The sequence below is a fragment of the Dunckerocampus dactyliophorus genome, chromosome 13, assembly GCF_027744805.1.
Source record: "Dunckerocampus dactyliophorus isolate RoL2022-P2 chromosome 13, RoL_Ddac_1.1, whole genome shotgun sequence".
NCBI classification, from domain to species: Eukaryota; Metazoa; Chordata; class Actinopteri; order Syngnathiformes; family Syngnathidae; genus Dunckerocampus; species Dunckerocampus dactyliophorus.
In genome coordinates this window covers 30,190,072-30,216,828 of record NC_072831.1, presented here as the reverse complement: position 1 = coordinate 30,216,828, position 26,757 = coordinate 30,190,072, and the positions used below count along the sequence as shown (strand labels likewise).

The 26,757-nt window shown below is 43.5% G+C and overlaps 2 protein-coding genes across 4 annotated transcripts in view; both read left to right on the top strand.

Annotated features, from left to right (window-relative positions):
- The window catches only part of shprh (SNF2 histone linker PHD RING helicase), a 23,286-nt gene extending 3,137 nt beyond the window's left edge, over positions 1–20,149 (top strand). Inside the window, exons 8-29 of one of the 2 annotated variants that reach the window (XM_054796920.1) lie at positions 2,610–2,869; positions 3,379–3,909; positions 3,971–4,222; positions 4,282–4,360; positions 4,435–4,598; positions 5,507–5,763; positions 5,927–6,048; positions 6,248–6,336; positions 7,725–7,817; positions 7,884–7,991; positions 8,745–8,887; positions 11,236–11,409; positions 11,483–11,545; positions 11,618–11,843; positions 11,917–12,054; positions 13,598–13,699; positions 13,777–13,848; positions 13,936–14,124; positions 15,328–15,420; positions 15,494–15,759; positions 16,198–16,278; positions 17,159–20,149. In XM_054796920.1, coding sequence (XP_054652895.1) covers positions 2,610–2,869; positions 3,379–3,909; positions 3,971–4,222; positions 4,282–4,360; positions 4,435–4,598; positions 5,507–5,763; positions 5,927–6,048; positions 6,248–6,336; positions 7,725–7,817; positions 7,884–7,991; positions 8,745–8,887; positions 11,236–11,409; positions 11,483–11,545; positions 11,618–11,843; positions 11,917–12,054; positions 13,598–13,699; positions 13,777–13,848; positions 13,936–14,124; positions 15,328–15,420; positions 15,494–15,759; positions 16,198–16,278; positions 17,159–17,258 — 3,602 coding nt within the window. In that variant the 3' untranslated portion in view covers positions 17,259–20,149. Of the gene's footprint in view, positions 1–2,609; positions 2,870–3,378; positions 3,910–3,970; positions 4,223–4,281; positions 4,361–4,434; positions 4,599–5,506; positions 5,764–5,878; positions 6,049–6,247; positions 6,337–7,724; positions 7,818–7,883; positions 7,992–8,744; positions 8,888–11,235; positions 11,410–11,482; positions 11,546–11,617; positions 11,844–11,916; positions 12,055–13,597; positions 13,700–13,776; positions 13,849–13,935; positions 14,125–15,327; positions 15,421–15,493; positions 15,760–16,197; positions 16,279–17,158 lie in introns of both variants that reach the window. The other variant, XM_054796919.1, reaches the window with a different exon arrangement.
- On the top strand, positions 18,071–26,716 carry si:dkeyp-110a12.4 (pancreatic secretory granule membrane major glycoprotein GP2). 2 transcript variants are annotated; one of them, XM_054796922.1, is made up of 9 exons: positions 18,071–18,210; positions 19,981–20,069; positions 20,158–20,262; positions 23,542–23,702; positions 23,784–23,919; positions 24,327–24,421; positions 24,825–24,993; positions 25,184–25,298; positions 26,224–26,485. In XM_054796922.1, exons 1-9 carry the CDS (start codon positions 18,123–18,125, stop codon positions 26,397–26,399), a joined length of 1,134 nt encoding a protein of 377 aa, XP_054652897.1. In that variant the 5' UTR covers positions 18,071–18,122; the 3' UTR covers positions 26,400–26,485. The 2 variants fall into 2 exon arrangements, with proteins under 2 accessions (XP_054652897.1, XP_054652896.1); XM_054796921.1 differs by lacking the exon at positions 25,184–25,298 and having other exon boundaries at positions 26,224–26,716.
- Positions 26,717–26,757: the final 41 nt, after the last annotated feature.

Here is a 26,757-nt window from a genome sequence, read left to right as displayed (position 1 = left end):
TTTTTTTTTTTTTTTTCCTCCAGAATAACGTTGCAATAGTATGTGGGGAAAAATAATATCACTTTAGTAGCTTCAAGTTGAAATGTTATTAAGTAAAAAGACATTATTTTTTAATATTATGAGAAACAAAACAATGGATAAGGTCGTAATTTTTGGAAAATTAGGTTGGAGAAAAAGTTATGATATGAAAATAAAGTTGGAAATACGATGGAAATAAAGTCCTAATTACTCGAAGAAAAATTACAAACGGAAAGTTGAACAAAAGTTGAAAAGCACGCAGCAGAAGATGGAAAAGACAGCTGTCATTTGACCAGCATAAAGTCTGAATATTTTGAGAAAACAGTCGTAATCTAACAAGAAAAAAGTTGCAATTTTGACATTTTTGAAAATTTATTTTTAGTAGCACAGATTTGAAATGCAGTGTTCCCTTGCTACATCACGGTTCACCTTTTGCAGCCTCTCTGTTTCGCCGATTTTTTGTGTGTGCAATTTTAGTGCTTTTATTTTGTATTTTTTAGGTGAATATTCCGCTTTCTGAAACATTCGGAATAACCCGTTGCGTGACGTAAAAAAAAACAAAAACACCCCGCATGGACAATGTTTCGACGCACGGTAAATGTCTTGATGCAATGCGCGTCATTTCCGCTTCTTTTTCCTGTATCCAAAAACAACAACAACGCCGGCATGGCGGATAATGTTTGCATTTTGGTGCTGGCACTGACCCACCACCAGTACTTGACACTATTCTGTCTCACTTTCCTCATTAACGGAAGGTGAGGAGCTGTGCCATCCACATCCGTGCCACATACCCCGAGCCCCCTGGACACTTTTGAAGATGCGTTTGTACAAACCCTATTTCACGTTACTTCTCGCTCACCGTCTGATAGATTTGGCTATGGCGGTACTTTCTACCGTCTATAAAAGACATCGGAATGTTCCTGTCTGTTACCACACTAACGAGGTGGCTTGTTTCCTCCTCGCTCCAAAAGTGTGGGGTTTTGTGTGTCGCCACGTTTACAAGTATGGTAGTTCCTGCCAAAGACGCAACATTCCTTTCCAATAAACATGCACAAATTCATGCTACTTTCAGTTGGGATATCCCCATAGGTGTACACATGACCCGATTTTCGGTTTAGAAAAGGAGCAATCCAAGGGTAATATTTGGGTTTTTAAAAACCAGAATATGAGCATATTCCAAAAGGCAGAGGAAGCCGACCATCGCACAAAAAGTTGGACATGTGGACATGCTGAAGGAAGGTAGAAGTCACGCGGCTGGAGGGCGCCATTACAGAATAAATGAATCTTGGATTTATTAAATAAAGGAGGAGGAAAGTTGCGACGCCTGCAGCAATATGTTTTAACAAGGATCCAAAAACGCTACAGCAGAGCGGCGCCGGGCCGAAGGGGCACAGTCAGAGGAGTGAAATGTGTGTGAGTCACTTCATCATTTTGTGTGTCCAACCTTGGAGGTTGATCATTAAGATTCAGATGAAATGTGAACTTTGAGAGTGTTGGAGGAAAGTGTATCGAGGGTATGGTGAAGGTTTTTACTGCCTTAAAACGTATAGAATCATTGGAAACCTAGAAAGTTGGCTACTTTGCGGATTTCACTTATTGCAGGGTATTTTTGGGAACCTATCCCCTGCGATAAACCAGGGAACACTGTCTATAATAGGTAATATTCGTAAGGAAACTATATAATAGATCATAATAATAGATCATAAAAATAATCGGTAAAATATATAATAGGAAAAAAGATGTAATAAGCCGTAATATTATGAGAAACGAACAAAACAAAGAATTGACTTGTAAATTTTGGAATCTTAGTTTGCAGAAAAAGTTTTAATAGGGGAATAAAGTCTAAATATTATGGGAATAAAGTCATAATGTACAAAAACAAAGTAGTAGGAAATGAAACAAAAAAAACCCAGCAGCAATGTAAAAAAAAAAACAGCTGTCATGTTACTAGAGTAAAGTCAAAATATCAAGAGAAAAAAGTTGATTTCTAATGATGAAAAATATTATAACATATTAATAATAATTTTAGAAGCATAGAGGTGAAATATTAACAGAAATGTTTTTTTTTTTCCAAAGTCATAATATTATGACAAAAAACAACATTTTTTGGGAAAAGTTAGGTTGAGGAAAAGTTATAATATTGTGGGAATAAAGTCAAAATATTAGGAAAAGAACATTTACGAAAATTGCTTATGGAGAAATTTGTAACATTTCAAAAATTCACAAACAAAATGCAAAATAATATGCTTTTCACTTACAGTATATGACAAAGCTGAGATGCAATATACATGTACTGTATATAGAAGTTGTTAGCATATCTACACGTGTTGCTTTACAAAATCCTTTGAAAAAATCAAATCCTTTCATTTTTTACTATGTGGCCCTCACTGAAAAAAGTTTGGACTCCCCTGGTTTAGCATTGACCTGCCAGTGTTTCCCGCAGGACTGCAATCTATTTCTGGCACAGGAGCCACTCGGGAGCCGAGACATAACATCAGTTTCTCTTAAAAGCAACAAAAGCCTCGTCACTATGTTGCATTGACTAGATTGTGGCGACGGAACGTTGTCTGATTTTTGTTTTCCCACCGCAGCCGTCCGTGTGATGCTGCTCACGGCCATCAAGGAAATGCGCTCGGGCAAAGGTGCCTCAGTCAACGCCGTTTTCACGTACATCCGCGCCAGTTACGGCTACGACCTGCTGAAGAACCGCAGCCACATGAAGAAGACGCTGGCCAAACTGATGGAGGAAGGCCTGGTGGAGCAGGTCAAAGGGCGCGGCTTGGCGGGCTCCTTTCGTTTGGGGAAGAAGTACAAAGAGACCAAGAAGACGGCGGCGGGATCACCCAAATCTGTGAGGACAAACACACAACTTGAAAGCCTGATAACGGGATTCTCAAACAGCGGTACAAGTATTCCACCTAGTATTCCAGTATTCCACGAGCGTAATCATATCACGTAATAACGCGGGCTACTGTTGCGGCTGTGACCCACGATAAGCTAAAACTTAATTGTGAACCCCCAACGTCACTTCCTGTCCTCCACACGTACGGAACACATTTATTGCAACACACACAAGTGGTATTTATGTGTTATTTTCTCTGATTATGTCTACTATATTGGGAAAAGCATGTACAAGTATAGGTGACTATAGGGGTGTTATTTCATGTCTTGAAAGTTGTCAACAGGTTTTCTATGCTCTACCTACTAAAATATCCTATTTGGCGGAAATGCAATGATCACGGTGGAGTCTGGAACCAATTAACCGCCATAAACGAGAGATTACTGTAATATTGCATCTTTATCTGGATCTGCACCAATTATTGGAAACTTTGTACTCCAAGTTTGTTTTTCTGCTGCCAGAATACCAAATGCTCAGAAGAGAGGTTGCCCAGGAAAACGTTCCAGAGACGAGCAAAGGAGAAGGCAGAAGCAGCTCTCCAAAACTCCGTCACGGGTGACGACCCAAGCAACACCAACGCTCCCGAGCGGACAGGTTGGGGTGAAAGCGAAGGACCACGGGAGGCAGACAGAATGTTTGATGCCTCTGAGGAGACCCAACCATCCAGCTCTCAGGAAGAGCCCCCCGTCAGGGCGTCCGTGGTCCCCTTCAACACTACGGACTACAGGTTTGAGTGCATCTGTGGCGAGCTGGGCATCGTGGACTACAAAGCCCGCGTGCAGTGCCTGAACTGCCAGCTGTGGCAGCACGCCGACTGCGTCAACTACAAGGAGGAAAGTTTGGAGACCACACCCTTCTACTGCCCCCACTGCCTGGTGGCCATGAAGCCTGTCTCCACGGGGGCCACGCTCATCATCTCCCCTAGCTCCATTTGCCACCAGTGGGTTGAGGAGATCAACCGCCACGTCAGGTCCTCATCGCTGCGGGTGCTGGTGAGACAGCGGTTTTCTTTGCCGTCTTTCCTTAAGACTTCCCTAACGTCGCCCTCCCCAGGTGTATCAGGGCGTGAAGAAGCATGGCTTCATCCAACCGCACATGCTGGCCGAGCAGGACGTGGTCATCACCACCTACGACGTGCTGCGCTCGGAGCTCAACTACGTGGACATCCCGCACAGCAACAGCAAGGACGGGCGCCGCTTCCGCAACCAGAAGCGCTACATGGCCGTGCCCAGCCCCCTGGTGGCCGTGGAGTGGTGGCGCATCTGTCTGGACGAGGCTCAGATGGTGGAGTGTCCCACCGCCAAGGTCAGTTAGACATGGATAACATCTTATTTTTGTTGACTAACTCACGCTGGTCTTCACAGGCTGCAGAGATGGCGCTGCGTCTTGCCTCTGTCAATCGCTGGTGTGTCAGTGGCACGCCTGTCCAGAGAGGCTTAGAAGGTAATCAGCGACACGTGTTCCGACATGCCGCTTTTAGCAATGGTGGTCTCCATAGCATCCTACATTCTGTCCAGACCTTTATGGCCTCATGCTCTTCCTGGGAGTGGATCCGTACTGGGTCAAACACTGGTGGGACCAGTTGCTCTACAGGCCCTATCGCCGTGGAAACACAGAGCCACTTTACGGCGTCGTTGCTAAGTTGTTGTGGCGGTCGGCCAAGAAGGACGTCATCGATCAGGTAATATGCAACAGCGGTTGGTGTTAACTGTTTATGGCATTTAGAGATTTTATAGATCGATAACATTTTTTAAAGAGAAGCAGTCGGGCTGACTTAAAAGAATGCACAGTTTCCACATCAAGTGGCCGGCCGGGGTATGCATTTAGTCAACTGCAGAGAGTCTTTGTCATCCTTTCACGATGAAGCATATATTTTCACAAATGACCTAAATAAGTATAGTTAGAATAATGAATAAAATATATAATAATCATAATAATCATAATTCTATATAGATTTTTTTTATCTACTTAAAGTGATATATTAGGTATTGCTAAGAATTTTATTTTGTTATTGTTCAATTATTATATGATGTTTAAAATTATGTAGCCCTTAGTGGGGGGGTGTATTTAGTCAACTGCAGAGAGCGTTAGGCAGCCTTTCACGGTCAAGCATTTGCACAAAATAAAAAACATTTTAGAGAAATTTGATGAACTATTAAATGAAATATTATTAATGTTTTGTGTATTTATTTAGTTTATATAATATTTATATAATAATTAATTTATATAATATTTATATAATATTATATTTAATAACAAGTTTTTTTACATTTTATTGCAGTTTCTATTGATTATGGCACAGCATCTATTTCAGCAATGTCCACTATTTGATTCATAATCATAATAGATTTTTTTCATATAAATATAATACGTTTAACAAGAGCACCTATTTGTACACATACGCGAAAGATAAAATACGCATTTTTGGGCCTTTTAATGGGTGCGTCCATTATTTGTGGTAGTTCACCATTGCTGGGGTCTCGGAACCCCCTGAAAATAGCGCGGCTGTACAGAGCTGTAATACTGGGTCCACATCTTCATGATTCTATCCGTCCACTGTTTTATATTAGATTGCAATATTCTTTCTAGATCCAGATTCCAGCACAGACTGAGGAGGTCCACTGGCTGCACTTCTCCCCGGTGGAGGGTCACTTCTACAACCGCCAACACGAGGTCTGCTCCCAGGACGCCTTGGTCAAACTCAGGAAGCTCTCCGACTGGAGCCTGAAGCTGGGCAGCCTGGACCGCCGTACGGTCGCCACCATCCTTTGCCCGCTGCTGAGGCTGCGCCAGGCCTGCTGCCACCCGCAGGCGGTGCGTGGCGAGTTCCTGCCGCTGCAGAAAAGGTGAGCGCGAGCCGGAGCAGCACTTGAGCCAGATTAAGGTTTCAGCTTGGAGCCCGGGCCCCGGCAGAGCGTGTTTATTTTGAAGTTCACACTTTTGGTGTTGTTTGCTCCTGAGAGCTTGTCCAGTGGCTTTTGATGGTGACGCCCCCTCCTCCCTCGGCAGCACCATGACAATGGAGGAGCTCCTCAAGTCCCTGCAGAAGAAATGTCGAGTGGAATGTGAAGAAGCCCACAGGCAATTAGTGTGCGCTCTCAACGGCCTGGCTGGAATTCACATCATCAGAGGTAACAAAGACGCCATCGGGCTCGGCGTTTCCCGTGGGAATCAATTACAAACCCAACCTTTTTGTAACTAGTGATGCTTTCTGGGGCTGGGGGGGTGTATATTGTGAGCAGCTGTGTATGGCGCATGTCATTAGCGCCGGCTGTGTCCAACATCACATTGAGTGCCGGTAATGACGATGGCTCCCTTTGCCACACGCAGATGAGTTTGAGCAGGCGGCCGAGATGTACAGAGAAGTGCTGCGTTCGTCAGAGGAGCACAAAGGCCGACTGAAAACAGATTCATTGCAGGTATACAAGCAAAAACACTCCATGTCTGTGGAGATGCATCCTGAATTTACATATGAAGAGTCAACGCTGCTTATATACATACAGTACGTATGTATACTCTAGATGGTGGCTTCCCAAACTTTTCACAGTGCCGGACCTCTTCAGACATTTGACTTGAAGCCATACATCAACTCTTCATTAACATAAAATAATGAACATGATTCATTGGTTCATTAATTTTATTTGACAGGCCATAGTCAACCACGAAACAGCAAGCATTTATTCATTAATTATAATCACCTTTACACTTGTATTGCCCAATATACAATCGTAGACATAATAAGAGGAAAACATATACAGTAAGACATAATATAGACTCCCATTTTAGTATTGGGAGAGTTTCTTGTTATTGTTCTTTTTTACTTGCTATAGTGGCTCTTGTCTCATCAATGAAACATCACTGACACCTAGTGACCAGTGTAGTATTCTACATAACGTATTATCACATCTTTGAAGACATTTCAGGTATCAACTTATTGCCACGCCTATATGAGTAATGGTCTCACCCTGGCCACCCCAATGAAACATTTCTGGCTCCCTCACTGCTCTAACCGCTGGCTGTTTATACTCGGGACCGTCAATAAATTACTATTAAACCACACCACAAACTGATCTATAATCATGTTAAATGATTAGTTCTACAATACAAGTATTTAGCACGCCCATTGTTCCCAATTGGCTCTTTTATTGGATTAGGGAGCTGACTCACAGAGGTTTGTTCCAAAAGCCAAACAATATTGTTGCTCATGCTGTGGAATAAAAAAGTACATTCAGCAACACTTTGCTCGCAGTATTTTTAATGTTTGAAGAACTATTTTCATAACCATACTCGATTCCACAAATTCATGTTTGTAACAAAAAATTATTTTAAAAAAAGGAATGGATCGGCAAGACTATAAAAAAATCGTATCGGATTGGAAGCCAAAGAATGTGGATTGGGTGATAATGTAATATCAGCTGCTCTGGTCGCTAGGTATCAGTAATGTTATGGTCTGGTGGCTTTTAGGAAATGAGTCCGGAGAAGAAGAAAACTGGGAAGTGTTGAACTGTTCATGCTGTGTTTTGATTGTCTGCCTGTAAGACGTAGTGCCTTGTGTCTATTTTGCATAAAACGGCTGACTAATTTACAACCATCCTGACATTCACATAACGTGTTAGTCTGTGTTATGTTTCATTTATCTACTTGTCTTATTTTCCATTAGTATGTCTATTATGTTGGCTAGTACGAATGTACAGGTGACTTATGGGTGTTATTTCATGTATGGGGGTTCTAATCACTACTTTTACATGTTTAAAATTGTCAAGTATTCCCTTGATTGTCATTTTTGTGTCTTTTTCATAAAAACCAGAGGCTTCATGCCACTCACAACTTAATGGAGCTGCTGAATGCAAAGCATCCTGGGATTCCCCCCACTCTCAGAGACGACCGGCTCAGCGAGGAGGTAACTACAAGTCCAAGCTCACTGTTCATGTCTGCGTGCTTCTTATCCCCGCTTTTTGTGACGCAGGCCGAGCAGCTGCGGCAGCACTACATGACCAAGTACGACTTGGAGGTGTCCGACGCCCATCACGCCCTGCAGCCGGTCCTGCAGAACATTAAAGAGCTGAAGCGCAAAGTGAGCACCCACGTATTTCCGCTTATTTAGAATGACCTAAACCAGTCTGTTACAGGAAACAGCCTGCCACTGAAAAGAACAAATGGATTCAATTGCAAATGTTTTATTTCTTACAAATTTGTCTCTGAAATACTCCCCACACGTGGAACTACAAAGAAAATTGGTAGCTTTTAAAAAAAAACAACCTTTAATTATGATCTGGAGTGCATGAGAAAATGGAAAGGAGAACGTAGCTCTCTTTAACCACGTGGTCATTCACGAACAAGTATGTTGAACAACACAGCAGCGACAGAACCAATGTTGTAGTAGCTGTAAGCAGCAAACTGTTCAGTCAGTATTCATTTTAAAGCGCATGCATAGGGAGGTAGATGAATCAGGAGGTTGCCTACAGCCACAGCTGTCGGTTTGCGGTTATTTGCGTTGGTTTGTGACTAGTTGAGTAGAGGTGACTAGTTTATTGTAAACAACAGTACGACAAGTGTGACACACAGGAGCTTCACACCAACATCTCAGTAGCACATGCAGACATAAATAAAGCTGCGGGATGCTGACCATTCATGATGGTTCCAATGCAGTAACAGTACAAACTGCGTCAGGAATGATGTAGGTTAATATTTTTGACCCGGCGCTTATTAGAAATCCTAGCAGCGGTTAAACCCTGCGACTATGGGAGACTGAATTAAATACATACGTCAACTGACTGACGTGAGCTAGTCAGGTTTTCATCAAACTTAAATCTTTTATTTTGCAAAGGTTAACCTGAGCTCCCCCTGGTGGCTGGAGGTGATTCAGCGGGCGATCCGTTGCTCCGCCGACGATGACCTGGTGAGCCGCGTCAAGAACGAGTTGACGTCCAGCTACAAGCAGCAAGCTCACAAGTTCTCCATGGCTGACAAGTACTGTATTTTACAGACTATATACCGTAAATTCTGGCATATAAGACGCTACTTTTTTTTTTACAACTTGGAACCCTGCAGTTTACACAGCGCTGCGGCTAATTCATTGCCAAGTTCTAATCTCGTGACATCTCCTTTGCTTCAGAGCTACTACTAATTGTTTAAATACAGTGCCGCTCGCGAGTCAGTGAGGAAGCGGTAGCTCTTTCTCTGGCAGGAGCCAATCACAAGCTGTCAGTGCACTCACAACGAGCCTGTCAAGCCATTGGAAATCCCAGGAGGTCATTATATATAACACTATCACATAACAGTCTGAGCCACGGTGTCATCTTACTGTGAACACTAATCATCACGCAGCAACTTAAAGGTATACTTGACAAATACACAAACGTACCAATACAAGTTTCAAATAAGAAACAACTCTTAAAGTTTTCCCATAATGCATTGCATCTGAGCAATGCATTCATTTCAAGAGATTCAAGAGATTCAAGAGAGTTTTATTGTCATGTGCATTTGGGCACTGCAATGACGTCAGCCTCCCTCTGGGCTCCGGTTGAGTCTCTATCAAGGGACTACAGGCTCCGGGCTCCTCTGGCTCCCTCTGGTGCACTGAGGCAGCAGTGCAGAGACATCCAACAAAATGCATCATGGGAAAACTTTACAATGTTGTTTTTTTTTTTCATTTTAAACTAGTATTGGTGCATGTTTGTATGTTTATTAGGTATACCTCTTGAGTGTTAAGCTGTGTGACGAGTTTAGTGTTTGTAAGATGACACCGTGAGTCAGACTGTGAGTCGGCGACCATACAGCTAACAGCTAACATGTCTCCTTGTCGACATGGTAATTATGTTGGTTACTTCTTCAGCGGTCTGAGCTTTTCAATGAGCACGAAGCAAATTATATGGATAGAACTTTTTTATAAAAAAAAAAAATTGAGTTAATTTAGAAAAGAATATTGTCATAAACGCTAAGAATTCTGTTTTGGCATGTAAATGCTCTAGTTTTTAGATTTCTAAACAAGATCCAAAGAGAGTAACCCTGCGATTGGCTGGTGACCAGTCCAGGGTGTAGCCCACCTCTTGCCCAAAGTTAGCTGGGATAGGCTCCAGCACACTCCCGTGACCCTTGTGAGGAAAAGTGACACAGAAAATGGATGGATGGACAAAGAGAGAGTAATAGTTCCTTGAATAATTGTATACATTTACACAGATTTTATGACTAGTTTTACTATAATACATCTTGGTACGCTCTATGAAATTTGCTGCGCAGGCTTCACATCGGTCCGAAATCAGCAAAACTTTAAGAAGTGGTTGCTTACAATGGGACTTTTTTACTTTCTTGAAATGTAGTTTTTGCAGTGTAGATATATTTTCTGTGTGAGTCCATTCTTCAAGTTTAGAAACCAGTTTTGACTGTAATTGAAGACAAATATAAATTCATCTGTTGTTGAAGAATAATCCAAAAAAGATTTTTAGCTTGTTGTTAGAAAAAAAAAATAATTTCCTGCAAAAATATCTTCATAAGAATTGGGTAGCTATACTTTAATAATATAGGATTATTTTTTTAAGAGAAAATTGCTAGACAAGATATTTTTTCTTTTTAGGAAAACATTTTTTTTACTTTCTTTAAATTTATTTTTCGCAGTTTTATATTCTTTACTGTATGCTATGTTATGATATGAAATACACTACTTTTTCAAATTTACCAAACACATTAGGTGAATTTGATCGGTAACACTGATAACAGCCCGAATTTTACTCAGTATCGTTTTGGAAACAAAATCAGTAGTATCGCACATGACTAGCCTGGATGCATCCCGGTGTGTAGAAACATTCCAAGCAGCCGTATTCTAACACGCAAACTTCATTTTGTATTCACAAATCAATTCAAGTTAACTGAAAATCATACATGTGCGTTTAGTTAGTCAGTGGCTGATGCAGCAGGTACACTCTCTAAGCGAGACAAAAACACACACATTTCTCAATCCACACAGGTGTCATATCATGATAGTTGCACATTACTTACAGACACATAGTCTCCCCCCCAAGGCAGAAGCATATTAGAAAGTATTCCTTTGCTTTGTATCATTCAATTTGTGTGCCTAACTGCATCACAGACACAACACAACAAATTAATGCAGCCGCCAGGTGTCGCCAAAAACAACCACCACCACCCACTCTACTTTAATTTGAAAGCAATTCTTCATATATATTTTGATCTATAAGTCGCATCTAACAAGTAGTCGCAGGAGCAGCGAAACTGTGAAAAAAAAAAAAAGTGCAAAACTCTTCCCCGACAGTTATTGCTTGGTTGTCGCGACAGGAAATAACACCACTGACTTCCGGCAGATTCCGCGACGGCCACGGCCTGCAGTTCCTGCTCACCACTCAAATGGAAGACCTGACCAAGTCCCAGAAGATTGTACGGGCGGCCGTGAAGAGCCTGGAAGGTCCGGCGTCCAAGAAGGTGATTGACGAGGCCACGGCGTGTCACCTCCGGCCGACGCGGCTGCCGCTCAATAAGTGAGACTGCAAATGAAGAGCGCCCACTCGGCACATTTTCCACTCTTAACCTCTTTTCTTTCTTGCACTCTAGCTGCGTTTTTTGCAAAGCTGATGAGCTTTTCACCGATTACGAATCCAAACTCTTTTCGCACACGTACGTAACAAACCGGTGCAGGCCAGCTGCCGCTTGAGCGTTCCTGATCAAGCACACCCAATTTCTCCACAGGGTGAAAGGTCAGACGGCCATCTTTGAAGAGATGATCGAGGATGAAGACGGACTGGTGGACGACCGCCTTCCCACCACCAGCAGGGGCCTGTGGGCAGCCAGCGAGATGGAGCGCACGCTAAAGGCCATCCTGGCCTTCGCCAAAGCCAAGCGCCTGGACCCGGAACTGGTGGAGGAAGGAAACACCTTCATGGATCTCTTTGAGACCTGGAAGAAGGAATACAAGGTTTGCGTCCTGGTCTCTTCCTTGCGACGTCTGGAGCCGTGCGGTCGGGTTGAAAGATACCTGTGTCGCTCAGGTGCTGCATGAGTACTGGATGGTCCTGCGGAATCACGTGTCGGCAATAGATGAGCTTGGAATGGCCACCGAGAGACTACGTGTGCGTCTTCCTGACGAGCCCAAGCCGAAGCTGCTGCACATCATCGAGCCGCATGAGGTACAACAGCCGCTGTGACACATGGCCCCCCTAGTTGGTAATGAGTGTCACCCATGCCAGCAGGGACGTGCTGTGCCAGTAAACCTCACTCCCCGACACCGTACGAGTCACGCTGGACATCGTGTTGATAGCTCTGGCTTTTAGCTTGATGGCTAGCGCATTCGACTCTCCTTCGGTGGACTGTGGCTCGAGACACATTTATATTTCATTCATTTGTATGTATTTTATAGGGATGTCAAAAAAGGCACGTAAATGGCGGTAACTAATTTATGTCTTTAATTTTGTTAACATTTTTAGCGCTCCCACACAGTCACCCACACACACACACTGCAAAAAAGGGCTGGCCAAATATAAGATAAAAAAAAAAAAGATTACATTTTTGGAAAAAATTACTTAAAACTAGTGAAATGATCTGTACATTTTACTTGGTAAGAAATAAGATTAATATAGCTAGAAATAAGCAGGACCGAAATCTTAGATTTAAAATTTTTATGTCTAAAAATAAGCAGGACCTTTAAGCTGGAAATACTTATTTTTAGAATGAAATACTTATTTTTTAAATTTTTTTACCTTATTAAAACTGATAAAAAAGTGAAAAAGGGAGACCATGACCCATTCAGCTTGGTCCAATGGCAGGCGTAGCTTAACAATTTAGAGCTGGTTTTGATTGGGTGGAGGGAGCGAGGACAGAACCCCAACCATCCAGTTTCTGCACAACCCGCTCGACCTCCTGAGCCCCCCACAGTCGCCGCTGCGTTTGCTCAAACGACGGTGTGGGCCAAGGATGCGCACACGTTAATCGCGAGTCCAAAAAAAAAAGCTATTAAAGGAAACGTAACACGTTAGCAAAAGTGTCCTTATTAACGCATCACGTTTGACAGCCCTAATGGCAGTTCTTTCTTTCCTATTTCAACTCTATGTTACTAGAATGACACTATCTTTCCTCATCATATTCTGCGTTCATTCTCGTAAAGCTGCGACTTGTCTTCTCGCTAGACTTTTTTTGTCATGATATTTTTACTTTATTTCTATTTCTGCTGTTTTGTTATTTTCCTGTAATTTTCAAACAATTTCAACTTCTTTTACATTTTCCTCTCGTAATTATGACTTTATTCCATCGTGTTGTAACTTTGTCCTCCAACCAAATTTTTCAAAAGTTAAAATTTTTCTCGTTTCTCATAAAATTATGGCTTAAATTTTTTTTTGAATATTTCAACTTTATGCTACTGAAATGACCATTTTTCCTCACCTTGTAAAATGACAACTTTTTCTTGTTAGATTTAAACTTTTCTTCTTAATACGTAGTTTGACTTTTATTCTTGTAAAATTGCTGAGTTTTCCATTTTTGCAGGTTTTTAGTTTTCTTGTGCGATTATATTTGTAGAATGTGCCGCAAGCCAAAAATGAAAAACCCGCAGTGGGCCATACTTTTATTTTTTTTTTTAAAAAAAGGAAACCTTTATCCTCGTTATCTCTAATCTAGTGCTATATTTGTGGCACATTCTGCACTGGACGCACTGACAGTGTCCCCACCCCCGGGCAGGTGGAGCAGAACAGAGTGAAGCTTCTCAACGACCAAGCAGTGGCAAAGTCTCAGCTGCAGAAGAAGCTTGGACAGTTTTTGTACCTCACAAACCTGGAGAAGGTAGTGCACCCCTTTCTCGCGTACATGTTACAGCATTCTTGCTTTGTTTAACTGTGACCTGAATCCCCTCGAGCCAGTCCCAGGACAAGTCCACCGGGGGCCTGAACCCAGAACCGTGTCCCATCTGCGCTCGTTCACTGGGACAGGAGGTTGGTGTCTTCGCTCTTGGCAGAAAGGTGACGTGTTGCATGCTGTTCTACTTGTCTTGATCTGCGTTTGTTGTTTTTGTCTGTCAGTGGGCGGTGCTGACCTGCGGCCACTGCTTCTGCAACCAGTGCATCGCCATCATCTTGGAGCAGTACAGCGTGGGCTCTCGGCGGCGTGCCATCAAGTGCGCCATTTGCAGGCAGACCACCTCGCACACGGAGATCTCCTACGTGTTCACCGCGCAGTCATCCAGTCTGGACCAGGACATCCCTGTTAAGGTTGCCTTCTACTCTCAAACATACTGGAAGGGTACCAGAAATAACTGCACTGCACCTGTTATGGTGCAGTGGTGATGGGACGGTGCGAGGGCCCCCTTTCCACCAACAGTACAGTTTGTTGTGGTACAGATTTATTTGTTTGCATTTCCATTGTGAAAAGGTACCCAAAATAACTGAGCTGTACCATTATGGTACACTAGTGATGGGGTGGAGCTTAAGCCCACTTTCCACCAAGCAGTAGACTTCAGCTTGGTATGCGACTTATTTATTTGTGTTTCCACTTGCAAGTGCCGTTAAAAGGGTGCCAAAAACAACCAAACTGTGCTATAACTACAGTATCTTTGGTGTGGTAGAGTAGTGATGGGGTGGTGCTAGAGCAGGGGTGGCCATTACGTCGATCGCAAGCTAACGGTAGATCGCCAAGGTAGTTTGGGTCAAACGTGTAAACGTCACTTTGTAGATGTCATGTGACGTCGGTCAGCTGACATTAAGCTCCCATCTTGTTTGGCTCTTGCTCCCCCTTGGCGTTTCAGGCTACACACAGAGACGCAACTTTCATCTTTTTTTCTGATTCTGGATAAACTAACTCAGCGGTAAAATAATTATCCCCGCTTGGGTCGTGGTTATGCTGGAGCCTATCCAGGCGGACTTCAGGCGAGAGGTGGGGTACACCCTGGACTGGTCACCAGCCAATGGCAGCACATTCATACCTATGGACAATTTAGAGTCGCCAATTAACCTAACATGCATGTTTTTGGAATGTGGGAACAAACTGGAGTACCCGGAGAAAACCCAAGCACGCACAGGGACAACATGCAAACTCCACACAGAGATGCCCAACGAGAGTCGAACCCAGATCTTGTCGATCTTTTGACTCTGTGGCCTACATGCTAACCACTAGGCCACCGTGCGGCCTAAGATAATTATTTATATAACAAAAGTTATAGATGGACGCACGTTTGACAGCCTTTTGCAGGCGGGGCATGATAGGGCCGAGCTTAGAGCTGTTTCCACCAAGCCACCAAGCAGTGCACTTCACTTTGGTCTTGTTCATAATTTTTTTGCGTTTCCATCCAGTCAAAAGAGCACCAAAATATCCAAAACTTGAATTTCCTGTGGAATAGCAAAAGTACTTTGGCATTCCAAGCCAAACCGTACCGTACCGTTGCGATGTGAGCCGAACCGTTCCTGCGTCTCTTTCAGGGGAGCCACTCCACCAAGGTGGAGGCCGTGGTGAGAACCCTGATAAGGATCCAAGTGAGCAACCCTGGAGCAAAGTGTCTGGTCTTCTCCACGGTAACCTCTTTGAACCATTACCATGTCTGTGTGAAGAGATGCGTCAGGATGTGATAACCCCCACCTCCCATAGTGGCAGAGCGTCCTGGACATCATCGCCAAGGCTCTGTTCGACAACAACATGGAGTTCTCTCAGATCAACGGTATCCACAAATTCCAGCAGAACCTGAGCTCCTTCAAGTACGAGGAGAACATCAACATCCTCCTGCTTCCTCTGCACACGGGCTCCAACGGCCTCAACATCATTGAGGCCACGCACGTGCTGCTGGTGGAGCCCATCCTAAACCCCGCGCATGAGCTGCAGGCTATCGGACGCGTGCACCGCATTGGACAAACCAAGTAAGAGCTGAGATGGGTGTTCCACGGGAATTTTTTGGCGGATAAATAATCAGGGAAAATACCAATTAACTCATTCAATCCAAGCCTTTTTTTCAAAACACAACCCCTTCAATAACCCTAACCCTAACCCGGCCATTTTGACTGATCTTTTGAGGTACACAGACTATTGTGTTCTATGGCCATATAAACATGGAACGTACCAAAAGAAAGATTAGACTGGAGTCTTTCATCAGGAAAAAAAAATACTTTCTATCTTTTTCCGTTCTTTAGTAATTAGCAGTAGAACATACAGTAGGTAATCTTCAGGAAAATATCAGTTCCTAACTACAAAAGGGAGAAAACGCTGCTCTCGGTTGAATCAGATGGTACCCGGTCATCAGATGAGTCTGGATCAAGGTCGGCCTCACTAATATCGTCTTCCATCTCTGCCCCTCCCAGGCCGACGTTCGTGCACAGGTTCCTCATCAAGTCCACCATCGAGGAGAGAATGCAGGCTATGCTCAAGACTGCAGAGAAGAGGTGGGCGCCACACAGTAGTATACTGGAACTATGCTGGAACTCTGACAGTCTAAAAGTGCTTTTAGTAAGCCCTACTGTGCGTGTGTGTGTGTGTGTGTCTTTAATGCTTATTAGCTGTGTGTCTCCAACAACGCTATTGTGTACTAAAAGTGTGTACTCCACTTTTAACATACAAAGTGGTCCCCTGTCACTTACCACTTTGAATGTCATGGCTTGCCCCTCATTCCAGGTTTCTTATTTTCCTGCATGTTTGTCACACTTAAATGTTTCAAATCATCAAACAAATGTAAATATTAGTCAATGACAACACAACTCAACACTTGATGCACTTTTTACATGAAACCTTTTATTATTAAGGGAGAAAAAAAATCCAAAGCTACATGGCCCTGTGTGGAAAAAGTGATTGGGGGGACCCCCCCACCCCCCCCCACCCCACACACACACACACACGTTAAAACATAACTTACAGTAAGTGAGAAGAATTGCAATCAATCAGTGTGGAGAAGGTTATAAAGCCATTTGTAAAGCTTTGGGACTCCAGCCAACCACAGTGAGAGCCATTATCCACAAACGGCCAAAAGATGGAACAGTGGTGAACCTTCCCAGGAGTGGCCGGCCAACCAAAATGACCCCAAGAGTGCAGCCACGACTCGTCCGAGTGCAGCTCCCACGTCTGTCGCTGAATGATGGATAGTTGGCAGAGCTATATTTGAAGATGTGTAGCAAAGCCTGAGGACGGAGGTTGAACAGTGAGCGTCTCGAGTGGAGCAAAGAAGCGAGGGAGAAGATGTGTTTTCATCCTCTACACACATTCATCATTAAAAAGTCACTTCTGCATGATGGGGAGCATTTTAACAGCAAGCACGTCATTGTCTTGCAGTCACAGCAGCGCCGCCATGAAGCACTCGGAGGCCGCCGTCCTGACCGTGGCCGACCTGGCTGACCTGTTTACAGAGGAAGAGGCGGAGCCTCTGGAGTGACACGTCTACCGCACAGGACTCGCTGCTCAGCGGTGACGGACGCGCTTTGACTTTGCACATTCCACTTTTTATACAGCTTACAATGGAGACATTTTTAGCGTCGTCTTGTTATGAGTTGAAATATGTCACTCCTGTTCTGTTTCAGGAAATAAACGCTCGCTTGGTGGCGGGAAGCAGACCGTTGTTTTTAATTTAAACAAAAAATTGTAGCCTTCTCCTACTCAGGGAAGCGTCTCTCTGAGCCTTCTTTTGCTTTTTTCCCTCCGACGTTGTCCTCTTTACAAGGCGAGCGGCTCGGAGATTCGGTCTCTTGGAAACCAATCTTGTAAAGCCGTCTCGTAAAAGCAGAGGTGTTTTTGCACTGGTGGCTTGTACGCGTCCTGTATCGTATATTCTCATTGCTTCCCCTCACAATTGTCGAGAAGCGATCAAGTGCTTTATGATCTGGTCCAGCGCACACGTGCGCTCTTGGGACCCTCGTTTTTTTTCACCTGACGCCAATCGGGGTTCCCGCAAGGCAGTAAAGAGTTGGACAAAAGGCTGCAGACAACAAAGTGCAGTAGTGCATGGTTACCACGCAGTCGTAAGATGTTTACTAAGAGGACACGGTGGCGGGAGGTTGCGTTACCTCAGACTCCTCTCAGCTCCCCCTATTCATGTGCGGAATCTCATTGTTGGCGGGGACATCATTCACGCTGCTGTTTTAGGGGCCGGAGGGGCTCCCACTTCATTAGGGGTCCGAGTGGGAGCGGAGGGTACTACGTCTTGCCTTGACAGTTGTCAGCGGAGGAGGCGGCAGTGGTGAACATTCCCAGAAGATTCACACGAGCGGGGGAAAAGGGCGGCGGCAAGCGGAAAGCGACGATGGCAGGCGCCTGTTTGGTTTTTGCCTGCTTACTGCTCACCTTGAGGGCGGTCTTCTCCGACGTCGATCTACCGCCGCACGAGGAGGGTGAGGTCAAGGAAGTTTTCCCAATGATCTAACCGTGTTTTGTAGAATATATTCACTCTAATACTGATAGTACTGTATTGGGAAGATTAGTTTTATATCATGAGACACAAAATAATTCAAATTTGTGTATTTATTACACCCCGAAAATCTGCAGGCGTAACAAAATTGTTGATTTGGCAGCATACAGTCGTCCCTAATGATATCACTCCCTTGCTGTATCGTTTTTTTTTTAAATTTTATTAATAAATTATGCCTCTTTTATGGCTGAATACAGCCTATTATCCAATACCCGTCAAAAGTTTTAGAGCACTCTAATTTCTCTGGAGGAACAGATGTTCACGAGGGTACAGTACCACAGTGTGTTCCCAACACCGTTTTTATGCAGACAGGAGGAAGTGCCTCGGCAGCGTTTGGTCAGCAAAGTAAATATACAAAACAGTGCAAAATGGTGCACGCTCACAGACGGCGTCGCTGGCTACATCGCAAAAGAAATTCAATCATTCAATACGGTCTGTTGACCCATTTTGTGTTCCCTGAAACAGTATCATTCTGAAATACACATTCTTTTTCACTTTTGGGTAACCTTACCTTATTTTAACTTCATCACTTACCTTTGTACCATTTCAAGCTATTCATTGGACTTGAACCACTTGAATTTCAATTAAAACTGGAAAAAGTGCAGTGTTGTAAAACTTTTGACCGGTAGTGTGAGTGAAAAAATGCATATTTAAGCAAATTGTACCGACTCGTAGATTAAGTTAAGTGTTTTCAAGCATAAAAATGGTTTAATGATCTAACTAAATGAACTAAAACGCTAATACATGGCAGAAGAAGCATTGTAATTGTGAATGTAGTAGTCCACATTGGCCACTGGGTGTCAGTACTTGTTCGGTGAGACAGGCGCTAGACTTGGTTCCCTAGTGGTGATGTGCAATACTGCTGATTTCGTTCCTGTTCTGATACGGAGTCAAATTCAGGCAGGTGTGGGCGATACCAAGGCTGCTCTTTTATGACTTCATTCGGACCTGAACACATCAACAGCAGTGCAATTCCAACATTATATACTGTATGTACCTCCAACTCACACACACGTCTGTAGTCCCTTCGTCCTCGGAGCACTCCGAACTTCAAAACAACCTCTTTATAATGCATATAATAAACAGGAATACAATAAATCTGTCACTCACTTTACTGTTAATACCCAAGTACAATTTGCTGCATTTAGGTGTGTTCGGAAATCCCAGAAAATAAATGACATGGTGTCTTTGAATGCAACCCCTCATAATAACACGGTTAACATGTGAAATGATGCGCTACCATTAAAGAGATTAGTGTTAGACAAATACATTTTCAGACGTCTGTGCTAGTTTTTAGCTTGATTAAAATGGAGCTGTGAACACATGCAAACACATGGTAATCCTGTCCTGTCATTTGTCTTCCTTCCAATAAAATACGGTAAAAAATTGGCGTTTTGCAGACATTGTTGCACGTGGGGATTAATCATGATTAGTTAATTTTGAAAACTGTGATTAATCTGATTAAAAATAATTTGATATTTTAAACAGTGGAACTGTACTTTTGTTTGTCATTTATTATTTAGTGTCTGTTATTTTAAACAAGTGCAAATACTCAACATGGACTTCCACAAAGTTTTTTTTTTTCCTCCAAGTGCTTTTTTGATAGCGATGTTTTTATAACCAGTCAATCTTATTGTTAAAGTACACAAAGTATGTTTTTTTGGCTTTTTTTGATTTTGCTGGTTTCCACTAGAGCTCAATGAAACGGTCATCTGCACCAATGACCACATGGAGGTGGTCATCCCCGGCGCCTTCTTCCTGCGCAAGGATCCTCCAGTCTACGCAAGTCACCCAGTTCCAACTGCTACATATGCAAAATGCAGATTTGATGGGTTTTTATTTTGTTTTTACTTTTGTCCTGTTGTGTCAGGTTTGGGATTTGCATCTAAATGACCCCGAATGCCAAGGGGTGGAGGTGGGCGACGACTACGTCTTCAGCATAAAGACCAATCTGTCTGACTGTGGGACTGTCGTGGTAAGAGCCCCTTCACTAAATTTGAGGGTGGTTGGGTTGGGGTTAGTGCACGTTACATTTTCATTAGTGATAAATCAAACCCCTCCTGCCCCCGAGCATCCGGTAAATTCTTTTTTCTTTCGGGGGGGGGGGTATGTCAAGGAAGAACCACCACTCAACTGAAAGAGGCTCCCTTCCCCACAATGGATCAGGAAATGATGATTATTTGAATACAAGGGAACGGGGCTTGCAGATCATTGGTCTCTTGGGGGGGGGGCTTGAGGAGCAAGCAAAAGGTTCACACGACCAGGATGAGTGTGGTGGCAACTTTTCGCCTTTCACTCCTCTTCGCTTCTATTCCAGACTCTACTCACCGCACACGTAAGTAGCAAGTGCTCGTGTCTGTCCTGAGTTTAGGTTTCAGCAACGTCAGACATCGACGTTGCTGGCGTTGACTCGTCGAAGGGGCACTGCATGAAAGTGTGGTTAGGCGGAAAGAAGGTCACCCAGAACTCCTCAATTTTGAAATGGCAGTCTTTTAAAAAGCTCTTACTACACAATGATGTGTCTCTTAGGCAGGTGTCTGCAAAGTGGGGCTGGGGGACTATTTGCAGCTCGCGGAACAGTTTAAAAATATCATTTAAAAAGAAAACTAAAAAAAAAAAAAACAGCAAAAATGGAAATATCAGAAGTAATTTTACAAGAATTATGGCAAAATGTTTAGAGAAAAAAGTTGTCATTTTATTAGAATGATGTCAAAATTACGTCATTTTAGTAGTTGTCATATTGTCATAAATAAACAAAACAACGAATAAAGCTGTCAATTAAGTTGCGAAAGAGTTATAATGTTAGAAGAATAAAGTCAAACTATGGGAATACAGTCATAATTACGAGAGGAACGTTTACAAGAAGAAGGTTTAAATAGTTTGAAAAGAAAAGACAGCCGTAAATTAACGAGAATAAAGTCAAAATATTACAAGATAAAAGTAGCATTCAACTGACAAAACAGTTGCAATTTTAAAAGAATAAACTCATAATGTTATGAGGCAAAACCATTTTGGTAGCACAGTTGAAACGTTAAAGAAAAAATATGTTTTTTTTTTCAAAGTCATAATATTGTGAGAAACAACCAAAACAAAATAAAGTTGTCCTTCTTGGAAAATGAGGTTGGGGGAAAATGTTAAAATAATATGATGAAAAGATTATTTACCTACCCGTATGATAGAGAATCCATCCAACGCCACCGTTGCTTCTGTGAGCTGTGCGCTCAGCCGTGTGTCCGTGATCGCCCACTTGAGGTCCTGGGTGATGATGATGGATCCCAGAAAGCAGAATGACTCCACATCGTCTGTCAGGGTGATATGGGTGAGCGGGGCTGTGTTCCTCCTCAGGTCCACAATCATCTCCACTGTCTATAAGGCGTTGAGCTCCAGGTTGTCCAACCTGCACCAGACGGTCCGTCTCCCACCTGTAGGCGGACTCGTCTCCCTCAGTGATCAGCCCGATGAGAGTTGTGTCGTCGTGTCGTGACTTCATATGCGACATGACGCCTGGATGCATTCCGGTGTGTAGAAACATATCACAGCCGTATTTTAACACCAAAACTTCATTTTTGGTGCTCACAAATGAATTAAAATACACTTAAAATCTTATGTGTGTATTTAGTTAGTCTGTGGCTGATGCAGTAGCTACAATCTCCAAGCTAGACATAATTAGCGTCCTATGTAAACACTGCTGTGTAAAACACCGCCTTTGTGAATCCACATTATAGTCGCACATTACTTACAGACACAGTCTCCAAGGCAGAAGCATATTCCGTAGTAAAGTATTCTGTAGTAAACACTGTCCAGTATGTTTTCTATCATTCAATGTGTGTGCTTTACTGCATCACAAAATTATTGCGTCCACTAGGTGTCGCCAAAAAACGACCGCCGTCCCACTTAACTTAAAGGCAGCGCATATTCCATTATGTACTGTATGGTGTAGGTGTAAGCCACACCTGACTGTGACTCGCATGACCAGCAAACTATGAAAACTCACAGATAAGCTCCTCACACTTGGCCTGTCACCCTCCCTCTGTAACTGGGTGTTTAACTTTCTAACAGGCAGGCCCCAGTCAGTCAGAGTCCACAATCGCACATCCAGCTCAAGAATTGTGAGCACTGGGACCCCACAGGGGTGTGTGCTGAGCCCGCTCCTCTACACGCTCTTCACCTACGATTGCGTGGCCTCCCAGAACAACACCAGCATCATTAAATTTGCGGATGACACTACAGTCATCGGACTGATCACTGGTGGTGTTGAAACTTCATACAGAAGAGAGGTGGCGGACCTCATAGTTTGGTGTCGTGATAACAATCTCCTTCTCAATACAGATAAGACTAAAGAGATGATCATCGACCCAAGAACAAGGGAAAAGGAGCCGCATAGACCCCTGTTTATTGATGAGACTGAGGTGGAGAGGGTGAAAACCTTCAAGTTCCTTGGCACACACATCAGCGAGGACCTCACCTGGTCTCACAACACCCAACAAATTCTGAAGAAGTCCCAAAGGAGACTGTACTTCCTGAGAAGACTGAGGAAATTTGGCATGTCCACCACAATCCTGAGTTGCTTCTACAGATGCACTATGGAAAGTGTCCTTACCGCCTCCATCACTGTTTGGTACGGTAACTGTACAACACGTGATAGGAAGGCACTCCAGCGGGTGATCAAGACCTCACAGAACATTGTTGGGGCAGCCCTCCCCTCACTGCAAGACATTTATAAAACTAGAGTCCTACGAAGAACACACAACCTCATCAAGGACAGCACACATCCACAACACTCATTATTCACACTCCTACCGTCAGGCAGACGCTACAGGAGTTTGAAGTCCAGGACCACAAGGCTGGCAAACAGCTTTTACCCACAGGCCATCAGGCTTCTCAACGAAGCACTCACACACGCCGCACGCAACACACTCACACACTCATAGCACTTTATCTATTTATTTATTTATTTATTTGTATTAATGTTTCTTCTGTTGTTGTTGCTTAATTTATTGGTATTTATGTTTCTTATGTTCTTATTCATCTTCTTGTATTTTCTTTCTTTTTTTGGGAGAATGAACAGAACAAGAATTTCATTGCATAGTAGAACTACCTGTTTTACTGTGCATATGACAATAAAACTCTGGAATCTTGAAAGATAAAAGTGATTTATAGTCCGTAAAATACTGTAATCCCATTAGTTGCTACGAGGAAATGAGCATCCTTGCCAATTAAAATTCACAGATAGTCTTGTTTTGTGTTTCCTCAGACTTCCGACGACACGCACATCATGTTCGTCAACACCATACGCAACAACGACACGGACGTGATCACCAGGAACTACATCAACATCACCTTCGTGTGCCGCTACCCCATCAACTACATGGTCCAGCAGCCTGGCAGGGAAAACATGATCCGGGTGGATGTCAGGTGAGCGTCAGGGCCACGGGGTTTGCGCCTCTTAGGCTTTTCATTGACGACGATGGCGCCGTGACGACCTTCTCTCCACAGGACCATCACGCTGAACACAGAGGACGGCAACTTCTCCGTGTCCATGCTGCTGTTCAAAGACGAGGCCTTCCTGGACAAATGGACCACGGTGCCCTCGCTCACCCTGGACGATGACATCTTTGTCAAAGTTTTCATGGTAACTGCGAGGACGCTAGACGGGAAAGAGAATGGATGTCTTCCAGGGTCAAACTGTGGTCACGTTGCAACATTCAATCCCAGACATTTTTCAAAAGAAAAGAAAGATTAGACTCCCGTCTTTCAGCAGGAAAAAAGTTTGTTTCTACCTTTTACTGTTCTTTAGTAATCAGCAGTAGAACATAGGTACGTTTCAGGAAAATACCAGTTCCCCACTAAAAAAAGGGAGTAAACCAGCTTTTTGTGAAAAGATACATTTCAAGCATAACTTTCACTTGGACACAAATATTTGGTGCTTTTGTGACAACTCAAATATCTCAACAACTATACCAACATAAACAACACCAAAAAGGCATATAACAATTTATTGACACATGATACTGATTTGATTGTATTTTTTCTTCATAGATTCCAGCTCACCTGATGCTGCGCATAGAGCGATGCTGGGCCACGCCCACCAGTGACCCGTACAGCAACATTCAGTACACCTTCATCAGAGACAGGTGTGTGTGTAGTATGAGTCGCCATTGAATTCATGGACGCTGTGTTGAAATGTGTGTGTGTCACATTGTACTATTTCACCACACTTCCACGAGAGGCTCAGACTGGAAATGTGAAACAAGAGAGTGTGTTGCGGGACGGGACGGGACAGGCAGCAGCTCTCAGACCCCGACCATGTGACCGGGGGGTGCATGCGTTTCAACAGCTGTGCACGTCCTTGACAACAAGGCAGCATTTGTCGCTGTTGGCAACAGCGCAGCAATGAAAGCGGCGGGGAGAGAAAACACATAAAGTCTCTTTAACGTTGCGATCTATCAGGAAGTGCTGTTTTCTTTTTTTTCTTTTTTTTTTTTTTTTTTTTTTTAAAGCTGATGGTCTGACTACTTTGTGTCCCACCCGTCTCAGCTGCCCAGTGTTGACAAACCAGCGGACCCTTAGCGTGCTGAAGAACGGCCAGGGTCCGGAGGCCATGTTCAGGATCCAAATGTTCAAGTTTGTGGGCGGCTCTTACACCAACGTCTTCCTCCACTGCAACGTCCAGATCTGCCACAGCGGCGCCGGCTTGTGCCAGCCCGTGAGTGCACTCTTGCAGCGCAGTGCCGCACTTGGACGCTCGGACAAGTAGCGCGGCTCGCTCGCGCCCTTAATTTAGACACAAGCAGCCATAAGCGAACCTCAAGATACGTGAGCTGGCAGCTAAGTCGGCTCCTGCGTCCAAATAAAACCTTCACCAGCTTTTCTGTCCACATTTCTAAATCTTCCAGAACTGCTCGGCCGAAGACGGCTTCATGAGGAGGCGGCGGGACATCCCCCTGTCCCACACGGTGTCCTACGGACCCATAAGGCGGCTGCCGAATGACAGCGAAACGCCCAATTCGAGTATGTCCTTTTAAAACCGTGGTTCTCAACTGGTGGGTCGCAGACAGCAAGTCAAAGATGACATTGTAAATACAATATGTAAGCATTTAGTCGTCTGACAAAATGCCTCCATAAATTCCTCTAAAATGCATTTCGGACATGTAATTATGCCCATTCATATTTCAAAAGATGGTGACTTAAGTTTTAAAAAAGGCTTAAAAGTGTAAAAAAAAATGTAATCAAAAGAACAATGATGAATAAAAATGCTAAAAAATAACAAAAAATTACATAAAACCCATCCATTCATTTTCTATGCCGCTTCTCCTCTTTAGGGTCGCGGGGCTATGCTGGAGCCTATCCCAGCCAATGGCAGGGCACATATACTGTAGACAAACACTCACATTCATACCTATGGACAATTTAGAGTCTCCAATGAAGCTAACATGCATGTTTTTGGAATGTGGGAGGAAACCAGAGTACCCGGAGAAAACCCCCACACACACGGGGAGAACATGCAAACTCCACACAGAAATGCCCAACAGAGATTCCAACCCAGATCTTCATCCATACTGTTACTGTGTTGGCCAACATGCTAACCACTCGACCACGTGCGGCCCAATTACATAAAACTTAATAATAAAATTACTTAAAAGTGTAAAAAAGTATTTAAAAATAAATACAAATAAAAGTGCCTTAAATTAAAGTGGGGAAAAATATACAAATAAAAATGACTCAAAAACATTTAAAAGTAACAAAAATAAATACAAAAATGACTTAAATAAAAGTGGTAAATTAATAGAAATAAATACAAATTTAAAAATAGACTAAAATAAAAGTGTAAAAATTGCTACCCCCCCCCCCAAACTGACTTAATGACGATTGGTGCTATAAAACACCGAGTGGACACCGGTCGTCTCTAAACGGCACTTTCCCCTCCCCCATCCAGACGCAGGGCGAGTCCCTCCGGTGGAGACTTTTGTCCTCGGGGGGCTGCTGGCGGTCCTGCTGGTGGTCACGGGGGTGTTTGGGAGGCTGTGGAGTCGTTCCAGACGTTTCTACCCGGCGCGGGAGGTGCAGCTCACCCTGTCCAACATTCACCACATCTCGGAGGTGTCCTCCTGATACAAGGACGATCCATGTTGGAAATGGTCTCGGTTTGACTTCAATAAAAAGTTCCATGACATTATTACACACATTGTTGTCTGTGATTGATAGTCAAGTGACGCATTGGTATCTCATTGTGCTGCTACCGCTGCATTCTGCTCACTGGTCAGCGGTTCGTCTAACAGTACGACAATAACCCAAAACATAAATGCCAGAAGTTCCTCTTCTGTCCAGATCATCCCAAACTGATGGGTTTCAGTCTGGAGAAAACATGTTTTCAGTCTTATTGTAGCTTGGATTGATTTATTGAGTCATAATTTTGCTGTACTGCAACGCTTGTGTATTATTTATTTCAATTATTACTTGTATATTATGA